This window comes from Bombina bombina, chromosome 4 (assembly GCF_027579735.1).
Source record: "Bombina bombina isolate aBomBom1 chromosome 4, aBomBom1.pri, whole genome shotgun sequence".
Taxonomy (NCBI): Eukaryota; Metazoa; Chordata; class Amphibia; order Anura; family Bombinatoridae; genus Bombina; species Bombina bombina.
In genome coordinates this window covers 1,178,370,243-1,178,385,986 of record NC_069502.1, presented here as the reverse complement: position 1 = coordinate 1,178,385,986, position 15,744 = coordinate 1,178,370,243, and the positions used below count along the sequence as shown (strand labels likewise).

General features: G+C 36.3%; 1 protein-coding gene across 1 annotated transcript in view; it reads left to right on the top strand.

Annotated features, from left to right (window-relative positions):
* The window catches only part of PLB1 (phospholipase B1), a 185,362-nt gene extending 170,772 nt beyond the window's left edge, over positions 1 to 14,590 (top strand). The window contains exons 59-64 of the mRNA XM_053712807.1: positions 4,955 to 5,049; positions 5,194 to 5,275; positions 5,970 to 6,074; positions 9,941 to 10,036; positions 11,853 to 11,927; positions 13,642 to 14,590. Of these exons, the coding sequence (XP_053568782.1) occupies positions 4,955 to 5,049; positions 5,194 to 5,275; positions 5,970 to 6,074; positions 9,941 to 10,036; positions 11,853 to 11,927; positions 13,642 to 13,863 (675 nt within the window). The 3' untranslated portion in view covers positions 13,864 to 14,590. The remainder of the gene's footprint in view (positions 1 to 4,954; positions 5,050 to 5,193; positions 5,276 to 5,969; positions 6,075 to 9,940; positions 10,037 to 11,852; positions 11,928 to 13,641) is intronic.
* Positions 14,591 to 15,744: the final 1,154 nt, after the last annotated feature.

Below are 15,744 nucleotides of genomic sequence, written 5' to 3'. Positions count from 1 at the left end.
GATTTTGCACACACTTTATATTTAGAGCTTAACATTGACCCAACACCTTTCAGCAATTCTGCCTTCCTTAGAGGCCAATTAAGCAATGTGCCAATAATAAAACAGGCAGAACTGGTGAAAGATGTTCTGCAGAATACCGTGAAGTGAGTGGACATATAGGACCTGATTATCTAAAGTTCTTTGTCTGGTGAGAATACCTAACAAGTATCATCACTACTGTGAGGTTGCTCATTATTTAAAAACATGTATAAAGGTAGTTTGTACTTTTGTTCTTAATAGAAATAATAACATGAAACTATTGTTTTCAGTTTAGCTTAGTACAGACAATCTTAAATGGGTATGAAACCCAAATATTTTCTTTCAGGATTTCGATAGAACATACAATTTTAAACAACTTTCCAATTTACTTATTTGATCAAATTTGCTTCATTCTCTTTATATCCTTTGCTGAAGAAGTAGCAATGCACTACTGAGAGCTAGCTGAACATATCTAGTCAGCCAATCACAATAGATAAATGTGTGCAGGCACCAATCACCAGCTAGCACCCAGTAGTGCAGGATTATGTACATATTCTTTTTCAACAACTGATACCAAGAGAACGAAGCACATTTGAAAACAGAAGTGACATTAAAAGTGTCTTAAAATGACATGCTCTGTCCGAATAATGCAAGTTGTATCTAGGTGGTGGAAAACTTAATAGATGACACAGGGTTTTTCAATGCATTGCCTAACACAGATCTAATTTTTTTATTTTTTTAAATTGTGCAGTTTGTATGAAGACTGATTAAACTGCTACCTTGTGAAAATAATGATAGTGCAGTCAAGATATGGAAAATAGATCACTCATAAGCGGATGTGTAAAAGAAAAAATTATAAAATGTTGCATGAATAAAATAACATTGTTCTAAAAATCCTATTAAAATGATTTACCATTATATATTCATATATAGATTTAGATGTTGAACTAACATCTGCTTAGTTTTCATCAAATTTCCCAAAATGTGTGCCTATTTCTCATTCCCATTAGGGTGTTGTTGGCTATCATGACATTTATCCAGACAACTACTAATAAAATTAATTTTAACAACAGAAATGATTTGACCTAGTTATATTCAGGAGGTAATTACAGAACTTCCCTATTATTTTTATTATTGAACACAGGATCTGTACTGAGAGACCAGGGGGGAGCAGGTTTTTATGATAATGGATAGGATATGAGCGTGCAAATGACTTTTTACTAATGTGCAGATTTCTGTGCACTGATTAAATCTCTACAATTTAAAGGGAACATAGAAGTCGGTATTAAAGGGGCAGTAAAGTCAAAATTAAGCTTAAAGGGACACTGAACCCAATTTTTTTCTTTTGTGATTCAGAAAGAGCATGCAATTTTAAGCAACTTTCTAATTTACTCCTATTAGCAATTTTTCTTTGTTCTCTTGCTATCTTTATTTGAAAAAGAAGGCATCTAAGTTTTTTGTTTGTTTCAGTACTCTGGACAGCACTTTTTTATTGGTGGATGAATTTATCCACCAATCAGCAAGGACAACCCAGGTTGTTCACCAAAAATGGGCCGGCATCTAAACTTACATTCTTGCAGTTCAAATAAAGATACCAAGAGAATGAAGAAAATTTGATAATAGAAGTAAATTAGAAAGGTGCTTAAAATGTCATGCTCTATCTGAATCACAAAAGAAAAAAATTGGGTACAGTGTCCCTTTAAATGAATTGGATAGAGCATGAAGCTCTAAACAATTGTAAATGCTGGAAAAAGGCAGAACCGTGTTAGCCAGTGTATTCAAAGAAAATAAAAATCCTTTTGTAAGAAAATACAAAAGCAATGTGCAGGTGATACCTTTAATAGCTAACTAATAGTGGATTCAATGACTGGCTTTCAGGACACTAAGGTTCCTTTGTGCCGGAGGAAAGGACGTCAGTGTCCTTAAAGCCAGTAATTGTATCCACTATTAGTTAGCTATTAAAGGTATCACCTGCACATTGCTTTTGTATTTTCTTACAAAAGGATTTTTATTTTCTTTAAACTTTTTAAAATTTTTTTACTTTTGTCATCAAATGTGCATAGTTATCTTGGTATCCTTTATTAAAGAGTAATCCTAGGTGAGCTAAGGAGCGTGCACGTGTCTCTAGTCATCTGGCAGCAGTGTTTACAACATTGTTTATAGCAATGTTATATATAGATACAAACACTGCTGCCATAGACTGCTAAAGACACGTGCATGCTCCTGAGTGGCTATCAGCCTACCTAGTTGTATTCTTAAAGGGACAGTCAAGTCAAAATTAAACTTTCATGATTCAGATAGGGCATGCTATTTTAAACAAATTTCCAATTATTTTTTTTACTAAATGTTCTTTGTTCTTTTGGTAATATTTGTTTAAAGCTAAACCTAGGTAGGCTCATATGCTAAATGTTTAAGCCCTTGAAGGTCGCCTCTTATCTCAGTGCATTCCGACAATTTTTCACAGCTAGACAGCATTAGTTCATGTGTGCCATATAGATAGCATTGTGCTCACTCCTGTGAAGTTATTTATGAGTCAGCATGGATTGGCTAAAATGCAAGTCTGTCAAAAGAACTGAAATAAGGGGGCAGTCTGCAGAGGCTTAGATACAAGGTAACTACAAAGGTAAAAAATATATTAATATAACCCCGTTGGTTATGCAAAACTGGGGAATGGGTAGTAAAGGGATCATCTATCTTTTTAAACAATAACAATTCTGGAGTAGACTGTCCCTTTAACAAAGGATATCAAGAGAACAAAGCAAAATTGTTCTATCTGAATCATGAAAGCTTAAACCCTTTACTACTGGGAATGTTAGAGAAAAACTTACCAAAATACTAGAAAATCTTTAGCATCTTTGCATATTACCTATGAAAACTATATATAAAACTATATTTATATATATAATGTTTTTAAAGTAGACAATGCAAGGTATTGATCTAGCTTCATTTTTGGTATATTTGATGCCACTATTTGGCCTCCAAATAAGAATATCAAAAAATAAATTGTTAAACTTTTCTCAAACTTTGGGTTTCACTGAAATGATTTACACACAACTACTGCAGCCATAAAACAAATGGTTGTAAAAGGTTGTCTGGGATCCTCTTTGTCCAGAAACAGTAGACATACATGGCTTGGCAATTAATTTTTGGCAATCAGAAGGACACTAATTGTAGCTGCATACCACACTTCTGAAATTTACAGCAGTGAAGGGGTTGATCAGTTAGCATATAAAGTTAATGTTTACTGTAGTATAGAGATTGCTTCTCCCACCAAACCTTTTCATGACAGCATATTACAGTAGGCTTAGGAGCAGGTACATATCATATGCTCTATATGTATAACATTGTTACAAATACTGCTTCCTTATAGTGCTCAATAAACCTGTACACTCCTGAGCTAACCTCAGTATGCTCTCATGATAAGGAGCTAACCTCAGTAAGCTCTCATGATAAGGAGCTAACCTCAGTATGCTCTCATGATAAGGAGCTAACCTCAGTATGCTCTCATGATAAGGAGCTAACCTCAGTATGCTCTCATGATAAGGAGCTAACCTCAGTATGCTCTCATGATAAGGAGCTAACCTCAGTATGCTCTCATGATAAGGAGCTAACCTCAGTATGCTCTCATGATAAGGAGCTAACCTCAGTATGCTCTCATGATAAGGAGCTAACCTCAGTATGCTCTCATGATAAGGAGCTAACCTCAGTATGCTCTCATGATAAGGAGCTAACCTCAGTATGCTCTCATGATAAGGAGCTAACCTCAGTATGCTCTCATGATAAGGAGCTAACCTCAGTATGCTCTCATGATAAGGAGCTAACCTCAGTATGCTCTCATGATAAGGAGCTAACCTCAGTATGCTCTCATGATAAGGAGCTAACCTCAGTATGCTCTCATGATAAGGAGCTAACCTCAGTATGCTCTCATGATAAGGAGCTAACCTCAGTATGCTCTCATGATAAGGAGCTAAGTTAAACAACAGTAACCAAGAGGAGGTGTCTGATTAGCAGTGAAATGAAGGGTTATTTAGAACTGTACGCTCTATATGAATAATGAACGCTTTATTTTGCCCTCCATATCCCTTTAAACTGGATAGATCTATTGACATTTTATTTTATTAAATCCATTCCTCTGAATAACATTGCAAATGTAGCCATTTGTCTCATCAGAGAAAACCTCTCTTGGCAGAACAGTTTTAGGATATCTTTTGTTTATTGAGGTTTATCAGTGATTAGCCAGCTCTACTTAAAGGGGCAGTAAACACCTCAATATTTTAAATGGACATAAAAACGTGGATTTTTCTTTCATGATTCAGATAATTACATTTAAAAAAAAAGTTTCCAATTTAATTCAAATTTGCTTCATTCTCTTGTTATTATATATAGGTAGCGTGCCCATATCTTGGGCACTACATGACAGGAAATAGTGCTTCCATCTAGTGCTTTTGCTAATGTATAACATTGTTGCAAAACTGCTGCTTCATAGTACTGCAGACACATGAACACGCCTGAACTTATCTTCCTGCTTTTCAACAAAGGATAACAAGAAAACTATAAAAAATAAAATTTGATAATAGAAATAAATTGGAAAGTTGTTTAAATTTGTACGTTCTATCTGAATCATGAAATAAAAAATTGGGGGTTTATGTCCCTTTAATTTAAAATGTTTAGATATGCACAGTAAAACACACTTTGCAATAAACTTTTATTATTTATTTTGCCTCTTTTGCAAAACAACATAAATGTCTTGAAATTACAAAGTTTTTACTGTCCCTTTAAGTATGTCATTAAATAGGGTTTCAGGTGTTTGAGATGTTCATTGATAAAACACCAGTCTAGCCGAGTTTGCCAAATCAAGATCAGAGAGCGGTAATGCACCCGCTAGTTTAGAGGTGGACTCAGAACACCCTGACTTATAACTAATGCTTATTTCTAGATCCCTCGAGTCTTTGTGAATCTTGTAGAAGTAATGGAGGTCGAGGGTCTGCGAGATGTAACATCCGAATCTATTGGCTGCAGCATTTTAAAACCGTGAGTATTTGTAGCTTATTGTCAGACTAGTGCATCAGTTCTAAAGGTCACTCTCCAAGCTCAATAGGAAGCCTAACTTCTTGCTGTTTTGTTATTAGTGTCGAACAAGATCAGTTCTAACGTGTCTCTCTTATTCCTTGGCAGAAACCTGTGCCCTTGTTTTATAACTCCACGGCATAATTCTCCTGAGCTAAATGAAGTTAAAAAATTTAACCGTGACTTGCAGGTAAGGAAGACGATTACTGCTTTTTCAAGTACATGAGATAAATAAATAGATAGATCGATAGATAGATAGATAGATAGATAGATAGATAGATAGATAGATAGGCGGAAACAGATTGGTCACACTCATTGGATTTAGAAAACAAAAAACAGTTGTTTATTTCTTAGGTGACTTTTCGGGGCGCAAAACCCCTTCCTCAGATGTCTGAGTGTGGTCAGTCTGTTTCCAGCATTATTCTATTACCTACACCCTGTTTGCTTTCATGTTTGCTTGTGAGAGTGCAGATCGACCCCCTAATGATATATATATATATATATATATATATATATTATATATATTATTTAATGTCCCATTAAACAAATATAGGTCACATACAAGCAGTGTAATCATTTCTAGATGAGCACCATCATAGTTCATCATCCCATCACAAAAAGTAACACTATAATTTTATTAAAACTTTCAATAATATGCAGATGCAGCATGTAATGGAAAAGCTTTAAAAATATACAAAATATATTTTTCATTATACAAATCTGAGAAAATGAGATTCCAAACAAGAGAAGGTGAGAGAGGCTGCTGGAGTAAGAAAAATCATAAAGAAGTTCTGCTGAATTGCTACTGTCACCAGGTGTCACCAGGTGGCGGCTTAACCGTGTCATTGGCTACTAAATCTTTAACCAGTATAATCTCCTTACAGGCTCATGTGGCTGCACTGAGTGAGAAGCAGAAATATCAGGGCCGTGAAGACTTTGCAGTTGTGGCTCAGCCGTTTTTCAGAAACACTATTGTACCAGTGGATAGCGTAAGTCATTGGCAGATATTATGTTTGTTTATAATGCTACAACAAATTATATATCACTCTATAAAAGGGCCGGATTGGGATCAAAATTAGACCCTCCCCCCTTTTGTCATTGTATTTTGTAAAAAGTGAAATGTAACTTAAAAAAAGCCCCCAGAGGCTATAGAAGTTCATATTTAAACAATGAATAGCTGCTTATTGACATCCATAGGCACCCAATGCTCATTCAAAGCACCCCAGACAACCACAAAAATAAACAGGCACCCACAGACAATAAAATGCACCCAATGCACACTCAAAGCACCCCAGACAACTACAATCAAACAGAGACAGGCACCCACAGACATCATCAGGCACCCAATGCTCTCTCAAAGCACCCCAGACAAATACAATCAAACAGAGACAGGCACCCACAGACATTATCAGGCACCCAATGCACACACAAAGCACCTCAGACAACTACAATCAAACAGAAACAGGCATCCAATGCACACTCAAAGCACCCCAGACAATCACAATCAAACAGAGACAGGCACCCACAGACATTATCAGGCACCCAAATCACACTCAAAGCACCCCAGACAATCACAATCAAACAGAGACAGGCACCCACAGACATTAATAGGTACCCAATGCACACACACAGCACCCCAGACAACCACAATCCTCTTAGCATATAAGATGCCTATTTCCATAGGCAATGATTTGTTTTATAAATATTACTTTCCTCTCTTGCTCAGCTATTGAAGCAATACTGATACACAGAATGGAATTCAGAAATTATGGGGCCGATTTATGAAAGTGCGAGCGGACATGATACAATATAGCGTATCATGTCCGCTGCACAACAATAAATGCCGACAGCATACGCTGTCGATATTTATCATTGCACAAGCAGTTCTTGTGAACTGCTTGTGCAATGCCGCCCCCTGCAGATTCGTGGCCAATCGGCCGCTATCAGGGGGTGTCAATCAGCCAATCGTATAGGATCGGGCGGATTAATGTCAGCATCCTCAGAGCAGGTGGACAAGTTATGGAGGCTGAAGGCTCGTGCGGAAACAGGGGCATCAAGCTTTATTTGGAGCTTGATAAATTGGTCCCTATATCTTGAATCAGAGAATGGTTATAAGGACTAAAAGTGATACAGACGTCATTCATATTGATCAGTAGTGCTTCAAGGTCTGAGCAACACCAGAAACTCTCACAAAAGTTTTCTTTCTTTAAAATGTTTTTTAGTCTTATAAAAAGTATCACAACTAACACCAATACATATTTTTTAGTCTTATAAAAAGTATCACAACTAACACCAATACTTTTGTTATTTTGGCATCTAAATTACTAGTCTAACATGGGTACTCCAATGAGAGAAGAATGCATTGTATAGCTAAGAGACAGCATTGTGACATCAATTGTATATTTATTACTAATATCATTGGTCTATAAAATACATACAGGGAGTGCAGAATTATTAGGCAAATGAGTATTTTGACCACATCATCCTCTTTATGCATGTTGTCTTACTCCAAGCTTTATAGGCTCGAAAGCCTTCTACCAATTAAGCATATTAGGTGATGTGCATCTCTGTAATGAGAAGGGGTGTGGTCTAATGACATCAACACCCTATATCAGGTGTGCATAATTATTAGGCAACTTCCTTTCCTTTGGCAAAATGGGTCAAAAGAAGGACTTGACAGGCTCAGAAAAGTCAAAAATAGTGAGATATCTTGCAGAGGGATGCAGCACTCTTAAAATTACAAAGCTTCTGAAGCGTGATCATCGAACAATCAAGCGTTTCATTCAAAATAGTCAACAGGTTCGCAAGAAGCATGTGGAAAAACCAAGGCACAAAATAACTGCCCATGAACTGAGAAAAGTCAAGTATGCAGCTGCCAAGATGCCACTTGCCACCAGTTTGGCCATATTTCAGAGCTGCAACATCACTGGAGTGCCCAAAAGCACAAGGTGTGCAATACTCAGAGACATGGCCAAGGTAAGAAAGGCTGAAAGACGTCCACCACTGAACAAGACACACAAGCTGAAACGTCAAGACTGGGCCAAGAAATATCTCAAGACTGATTTTTCTAAGGTTTTATGGACTGATGAAATGAGAGTGAGTCTTGACGGGCCAGATGGATGGGCCCGTGGCTGGATTGGTAAAGGGCAGAGAGCTCCAGTCCGACTCAGACGCCAGCAAGGTGAAGGTGGAGTACTGGTTTGGGCTGGTATCAAAGATGAGCTTGTGGGGCCTTTTCGGGTTGAGGATGGAGTCAAGCTCAACTCCCAGTCCTACTGCCAGTTTCTGGAAGACACCTTCTTCAAGCAGTGGTACAGGAAGGAGTCTGCATCCTTCAAGAAAAACATGATTTTCATGCAGGACAATGCTCCATCACACGCGTCCAAGTACTCCACAGCGTGGCTGGCAAGAAAGGGTATAAAAGAAGAAAATCTAATGACATGGCCTCCTTGTTCACCTGATCTGAACCCCATTGAGAACCTGTGGTCCATCATCAAATGTGAGATTTACAAGGAGGGAAAACAGTACACCTCTCTGAACAGTGTCTGGGAGGCTGTGGTTGCTGCTGCACGCAATGTTGATGGTGAACAGATCAAAACACTGACAGAATCCATGGATGGCAGGCTTTTGAGTGTCCTTGCAAAGAAAGGTGGCTATATTGGTCACTGATTTGTTTTTGATTTGTTTTTGAATGTCAGAAATGTATATTTGTGAATGTTGAGATGTTATATTGGTTTCACTGGTAAAAATAAATAATTGAAATGGGTATATATTTGTTTTTTGTTAAGTTGCCTAATAATTATGCACAGTAATAGTCACCTGCACACACAGATATCCCCCTAAAATAGCTATAACTAAAAACAAACTAAAAACTACTTCCAAAACTATTCAGCTTTGATATTAATGAGTTTTTTGGGTTCATTGAGAACATGGTTGTTGTTCAATAATAAAATTAATCCTCAAAAATACAACTTGCCTAATAATTCTGCATTCCCTGTATTACACAGTGGTATGACATAAAGTAAATGACTGCAGGGTAAAATAACCATAAACTGTTATATGAACCATATGTGAGTGCCCATTTACCGTAAAACTCCTCTGATGCCAGATGCACTGCTGGGCTAGTGAGATTTTGAGCTCACACAATAAAGCAAAGAAAGAATATTGGAATAGCTGAAAGGGAAGGTGAGGGAGCTGAGTGCCAGGGGCGGAACTATCATTGGTGCAGCAGGGGCAGTTCCACCAGAGCCCAAGTGATGGGGGGGGCCATAGTAGCGGGTCTTTACCTAGCAGTGTGCAGAATGTGTACAGTCCTAATACAGAGGAGGCTTTATTAGTGCAGGTTACAAGTCCATCCACCCATCCTACATATTATTATACAGAGCAGCATGTATATTATTGCTATTATTTACTGCTGAGTTACCTTTGGGGGACCCAAAAATGCTTTCGCACCAGGGCTCTTTATTGAGTAGGTCCTCTACTGCTGAGTGCTGAAAATCACAGAAACATTGTAATGTAGTTAATAATTATAAAGAGGTGACAGTAACTAAGAGCTATTGGTTCTTCCTGAAATCAACAGATGTTAACCAGTTAAATATATGTATAAAATCCATTTCTAAATTAAATCTCCTATTCCAAAATCTACCATATCCTATCTTCTGAGATTAACGTCTGTTTCTAAACCTATTCTTTGCAATCTTGAATTTGCTGCATAATTTTATAACACGGTCACATAAAATTGTGCCTCTCTCATATCTAAGGCTTAAATCATAAACATCATTGAGAACCTGCCTATATTATTTCTTATATTATCATTCACCAACATAATGTAATTATTATTATTTTTATTCCTCAGAAAGGAAAAGTAGACGTAAGCTTCTTCTCTTCTGACTGTTTCCACTTCCATGAAAGAGGCCACGCGGAGATGGCTATAGCCCTCTGGAATAACATGGTACGTGAAGATAATTGTGTGCAACAATGTGAAAAGTGAAGAGAAGTTGCAACCATACCTGACTCATACAATACACACATTTTATACAACACGTTGTAGTTATTAATCAATTTGTCCCTAAAGAAATACAATTGAAAGGTACATTCTAGTGCAAAAATAAAATACGTTAATTCATAAGAGCATTTTATTTAGCGCTAACAATAGGGTACATCACAATTTATTGTTTAATAATTATCAGCTGTTTTCAGATTCACTCACAATCAGCCATTTCCAGTGTTTATTGGCAACGCCGGGGTATTTTTTAACAGCTATGGATCAGATAAACCCCAGAGAACACTTATTAATAAGTACCCCAAAAGGTTTAAATGTAACATTGATTTTGCTCATTGGGCAAAACATACTGAAATTGCCCACTGTCATATTGGATGAGAATGTTACCAACCAAAAACAAACGCTTTGTGCTCAAACAAATAAAGTTTAAAAATAATAATGAGCACTTTTACATCTATAAACCACAAATTCCCACTATACCCATAATGCACCTGTTCAAAAGCCTTAAAGGGACATTAAACACTTTGAGATGGTAATATAAAATGATAAATTGTATTTATAAAACAACTCTGCAATATACTTTCATTATTTATTTTGTCCTCTTTGCCTGTAATTCCATTCTGAAATTGTGAGCTTTTCAGTTCCTGTTAGAAATGGAAGTGCAGAACACTGTTAAATCCAGCACAACCATTGGCTGCACACTCTAGTGACCTATTTATAACGGTTGCTAATTGGCCACAGCAGAGAAGGTAACATAAGTTACAACATGGCAGCTCCCAGTGTTTTATAGACACTAAAACTTTACACTTATTTTCTCAATATTTAAACAACTAATGAAACTTTAAAAAATACATCTACATGTTAATCATGGACTAATCTTTTCTTTGAATGCATCATTCTATCTAGCTTGTATTTACTGTTTAATGTCCCTTTAAGACATAGACACATATCTCTAGAGTTTTGGAACAAAAGAGGCTAAGTGCACACGTCACCTATTAGCTCACCTACACACTATAAACAAGGATCAGTATGCAAGCCCTTCAAAGTGTCATGTAGCAACTAAACATAAAAAATCACCTTTTTTTTCTTTTTTATTAATGGTGCAAATTTCATTTTAAAAATTTAAAATCACAGTAATGATATCAAACTTCAGGGTTATTAAAGGGATACTAAACCTAAACCCATTTTTTTCTTTAATAAATCAGTGCGTGCTATTTTAAGCCACTTTATAATTTACTCCTTTTATCAATTTTTCTTTCTTCTCTTGCTATCTTTAATTAAAAAGCAGGAATGTAAAGCTTAGGAGCCGTCCCATTTTAGGTTCAGCACCCTGGATAGCGCTTGCTTTTTGCTGACTACATTCAGCCAACCAATAAGCAAGTGTAACCCAGGTTCTGAACCAAAAATGGGCCAGTTCCTAAGCTTTACATTCCTGCTTTTAAAATACAGATAGCAAGAGAGCAAAGAAAAATTGATAATAGGAGTAAGTTAGAAAGTGGCTTAAAATTGCTGCTCTGTCTGAATCATTAAAGAAATATTTTGGATTTAGTGTCCCTTTAATGTTAGAAGTCAATATCTGCCAAAAACAAGTGCAAGGTTCTGATCAGCCTCTTTGTGTGTAACCTCTAGAAAGGGTAATGTCTGTAATCATTCATTCCAAGTTCTTCTCCATATTGTAAGAAAAAGAAATTGTTTTATTCTTTTTTTTCCCAAACGCCAACTGTTCCAATTAGTTTTCATGATTACTTTCTTGTCTTTTTTGCAGCTTGAGCCAGTTGGTCAGAAACAAGATTTTAATGAGTTTGTGCACAGCCGGACGAAACTAAAATGCCCTTTAAATGTGAGTATGCAGGGTCTGGTCAGGGGTACTACGTGTGATTATCAAATCTCTTCCCAGTGTTTGTGAAATAGCCACATCCAGAAGTCTGTTCCACTAGTTATAAAATCTGATGTGGGGATCCCTAAAAGGCAACACAATCCTTAGTCAACCTTATTTTGCAACTTGATATCTCTACTCTTAAAGGGACATTACATTTGTTTGCATGTGTTTATATCAGCCACTAAGCATTGCATTTAATATATATATATAATAAAACACTTTAAACTGTAATTTGTTAGCAGCTTGCATTGGTTTGCAGTTCAGGGTCAAAATAAATCATAAAAATTAGTTTTTGTTTGCTTAATTATTCTATTAAAATGTAGATGTAACAAAGACGATGATATAAAATGACTGAACTTGCCAGCACTGATTTCTCTTCCCATCTTTATGTGCCAGATCGAGCTGTGAATTCTCGTCTAGAGGCAGCTGATTCACTAAAATATGTAGCAATGATGAAGCTTTAGTGAATCAGCTGCACAGGATAATATAGGAACTAGTAAAGCTGGAGAGGCTGAAGAAGGAGGGAAAGTTAGAGGAGCTGGGGTAATCTGTTGATGAGTATGTAGCATGCATCCGTGTTAAGTAAACTGCTGCATAATTAAAGGGACACGAAGCCCACATTTTTTCTTTTGTGATTCAGATGGAGCATTTAGTTTTAAACAATCTTCACATTTATTTCTATTATTACTTTTGTTTGATTCTCTTGGTGTCCTTTATTGAAGGAGCAGCAATGCACTGCTGGGAGTTAGCTGAACACACCGGTAAGCCAATGACTGACAAGGCATATATGTGCAGCCACCAATCAGCAGCTAGCTCTCAGCTCCTAAGCCTACCTAGGTATGCTTTTTAACAATGGATACCAAAAGAACGAAGCAAATTAGATAAAAGTTGTTTAAAATTGTATAATTTATCTGAATCATGAAAGAAAATCTTTTTATTTCATGTCCTTTTAAAGGGACATAAAACCCAAATTGTTTCTTTTGTGATTCGAATAGATGATGCAATTGTAAACAACTTTCCATTTTACTTCTATTATTTAATTTGCTTCCTTCTCTTGTTATCCTTTGCTGAAAGATTTATCTAGGCAAGCTCAGGAGCAGCAAAGAACCTATGTTCTCCTTGCTGATTGGTGGATGCATATATATGCTGATTGTCATTGGCTCACCAATGTGTTTAGTTAGAAATCAGTAGCGCATTGCTGCTCCTTAAACAAATGATACAAAGAGAATTAAACAAATTAGATAATAGAAATAAATTAAAAAGTTGTTTAAAATTGTATTCTGTATCTAAATCATGAAATATTTTTTTTGGTTTACTGTCCCTTTAAGTATACAGTTTGTTCTCCAGCCTCTCTGGGGAGAGTAGAAAAAGCACACGTTTCTGACGTAAATTACAAAATAAATACATTATGAATGTGCATTACATTTATTTTTACTATGCTTAAACATTTTGGCCTACATTACAAGTGGAGCACAAACATATTAGTGCTATTGATCTCAAGTTAGATTAATAGCGCTCCTCTTGTTATCTCGCCCCTTATGAGGGAGATAAGTTGAAAATGGAGGTCTCTTTAAATATGAGGATAATGTACAGTAAATCTGGGTGAATGCTATTGTATGTAAAGATTTTCCACGCACAACACTTACTAATCTGCTTTCATTATTCCCACTACTAGGATCGCCAGTATCTCTTTACTCAGAAGAACAGCAGGGCCCCTATAGAGGAACCAACCCCTGACAAAGACAACGACAATGGATCCCAAGTGCCGTACTGGTCTGTGATCATAGCCTCAGTAGGGGGGGTGGCTCTCGGATGTGCAGTGGTTGGCATTGCAATGTCTCTGATTTCACGTAAACGTGCACGCAAGGGGTCTAAACTAACTGGCTCCTCCTTGTGAAAGACACCTTAAGATTGTTCTCACAATGACTCACATTCTAGTGGTCAGGATTTACCTGTAATACCCCATGGGACTATAGGTATCACTGCCAGGAACAGCACATCATGTTCTATTACAATACTTTTAACAGAATAAAGAATTATTCTCAGCTATGCCAGAGTAACCTCCTGCCCATTCCGCGGGAAAGTAATAAGTGACAACATAAGATACCATTTCATGACATTGTTATATGAGGGAGTTTTTACTATAAAGGGCTCATGTATTCTACTTCAGAACATGCTGCAATCTCACTGTATACAGCAGCTGAACAAGTTGATAATCTTTACAATATACCATATGTAAACATTACAATAACTAAGTAGGGCAAATAATGTTAACACTTAGTAAGAAATTTGATGGAAACCATAAAACAATATTCCTTAACACAGGGTTCCCCATCCTAATTCACCCAGGTTCTCAAACATATGGTTATTATCTAGAAACACCCTTATAGATTTCAGAAACATTTTCCAGCACTAACAAATTATTACCATATCCAAAATAACCCACTGATATCTCTAGAAATACACAGTCTCTCTCCCAAATACAGCAATACTCCTATCTAACTCAAAATACAAGTCATCTATTCTTCTTAGTTCCAAACACATCCATTCCTAAAAGCACAACTTTTGTAAACTCATAGCTCTTTCTGCTTGAAGCTGAGTGGTACAATAATAAGCTGTTTGCATATCATCATCATCAACTTGTTTGTCTGTTTAAGACCTGGGATTGTTTAAAGTCCCTTGTTTTTTTATGCAATTGGGTATAATTTATATGGACATTGATCGCAAAATCAATATCAATATTAGCTTGTGCTGTTGGGAAGCAGTTTGGAATTATTACTTGTCTTGAATTAACAGCATAAACAACAATATAACCAAATATGTTTTATAAATTATGTAGCATAAATATTGTTTCATATGCCTTTAATTCTATTATTTTCAAGATAGAGTCCCTTTAAAAGGTGTTTTTCATGATAATCTGCACAATGAGTTTATTATTTGTAATATTCTGAAACTTTTCATATAATTCAGGATGTATTTTATCTCCACGTGTGGAGCTGATGTACTTTGCATTGTGATTGTATCGACTGTCATCAGATCATCTGCACTCTGTAAAAAATGTGAAAATTGTTTAACTAAATATGTGAAATGCATTTATAGAAATCTTTGTATGAAAAATATACTGTAAAAAGGTTCTAAGTAAAATGTTATGTAAATAATCATGGTGAAAATAAAGATGTGCAAATGAACGATTTGTCATGCTATTATTTGTAATATCTATTGGTTTTAGTCTGAAAATATAACATTTATAACATGTAGTAGCTGCGTACGATATAGTTTTGGTCATATTTTTAATAAAAATTCACCAGTGGTCTCTGCAAGAGTACTTGTCCAGTTAGATTTGAATGTATACTAATTAAAGTTATCAGGTGTCCCGTATTTAACGTACAGTCCAGTATTTTTTTAACTACCTGTAAAATGAATGTAAATGGACAATGCACTAATTAGATCTGGTCTTGGGGCCAGTATGGCATATAACAGACATGGGCAAGAGGCAATGAGGGTCTGACTGGATGTCTCCCCTTCAATTTGTTTGCTTGTTTAGTCTGTTTTGTATATCTGTATTTTTTGTATTGTGAATTACATTTTTACCCCAAATCATGGTACATAATATGTAGTAATAATAATATGGCTGTTTGGCGCTATACGTCTGGCCAGAGGGTCTTAGATGGGCATAAAACTCATAGATAGGTTTGCCACCTTGGCCATGTCAACCTGAACAATTAGGGGTTGCCCATGCTGCGGGGTGTGCAGGAAGGGACATGACTAGAGCTGTCCA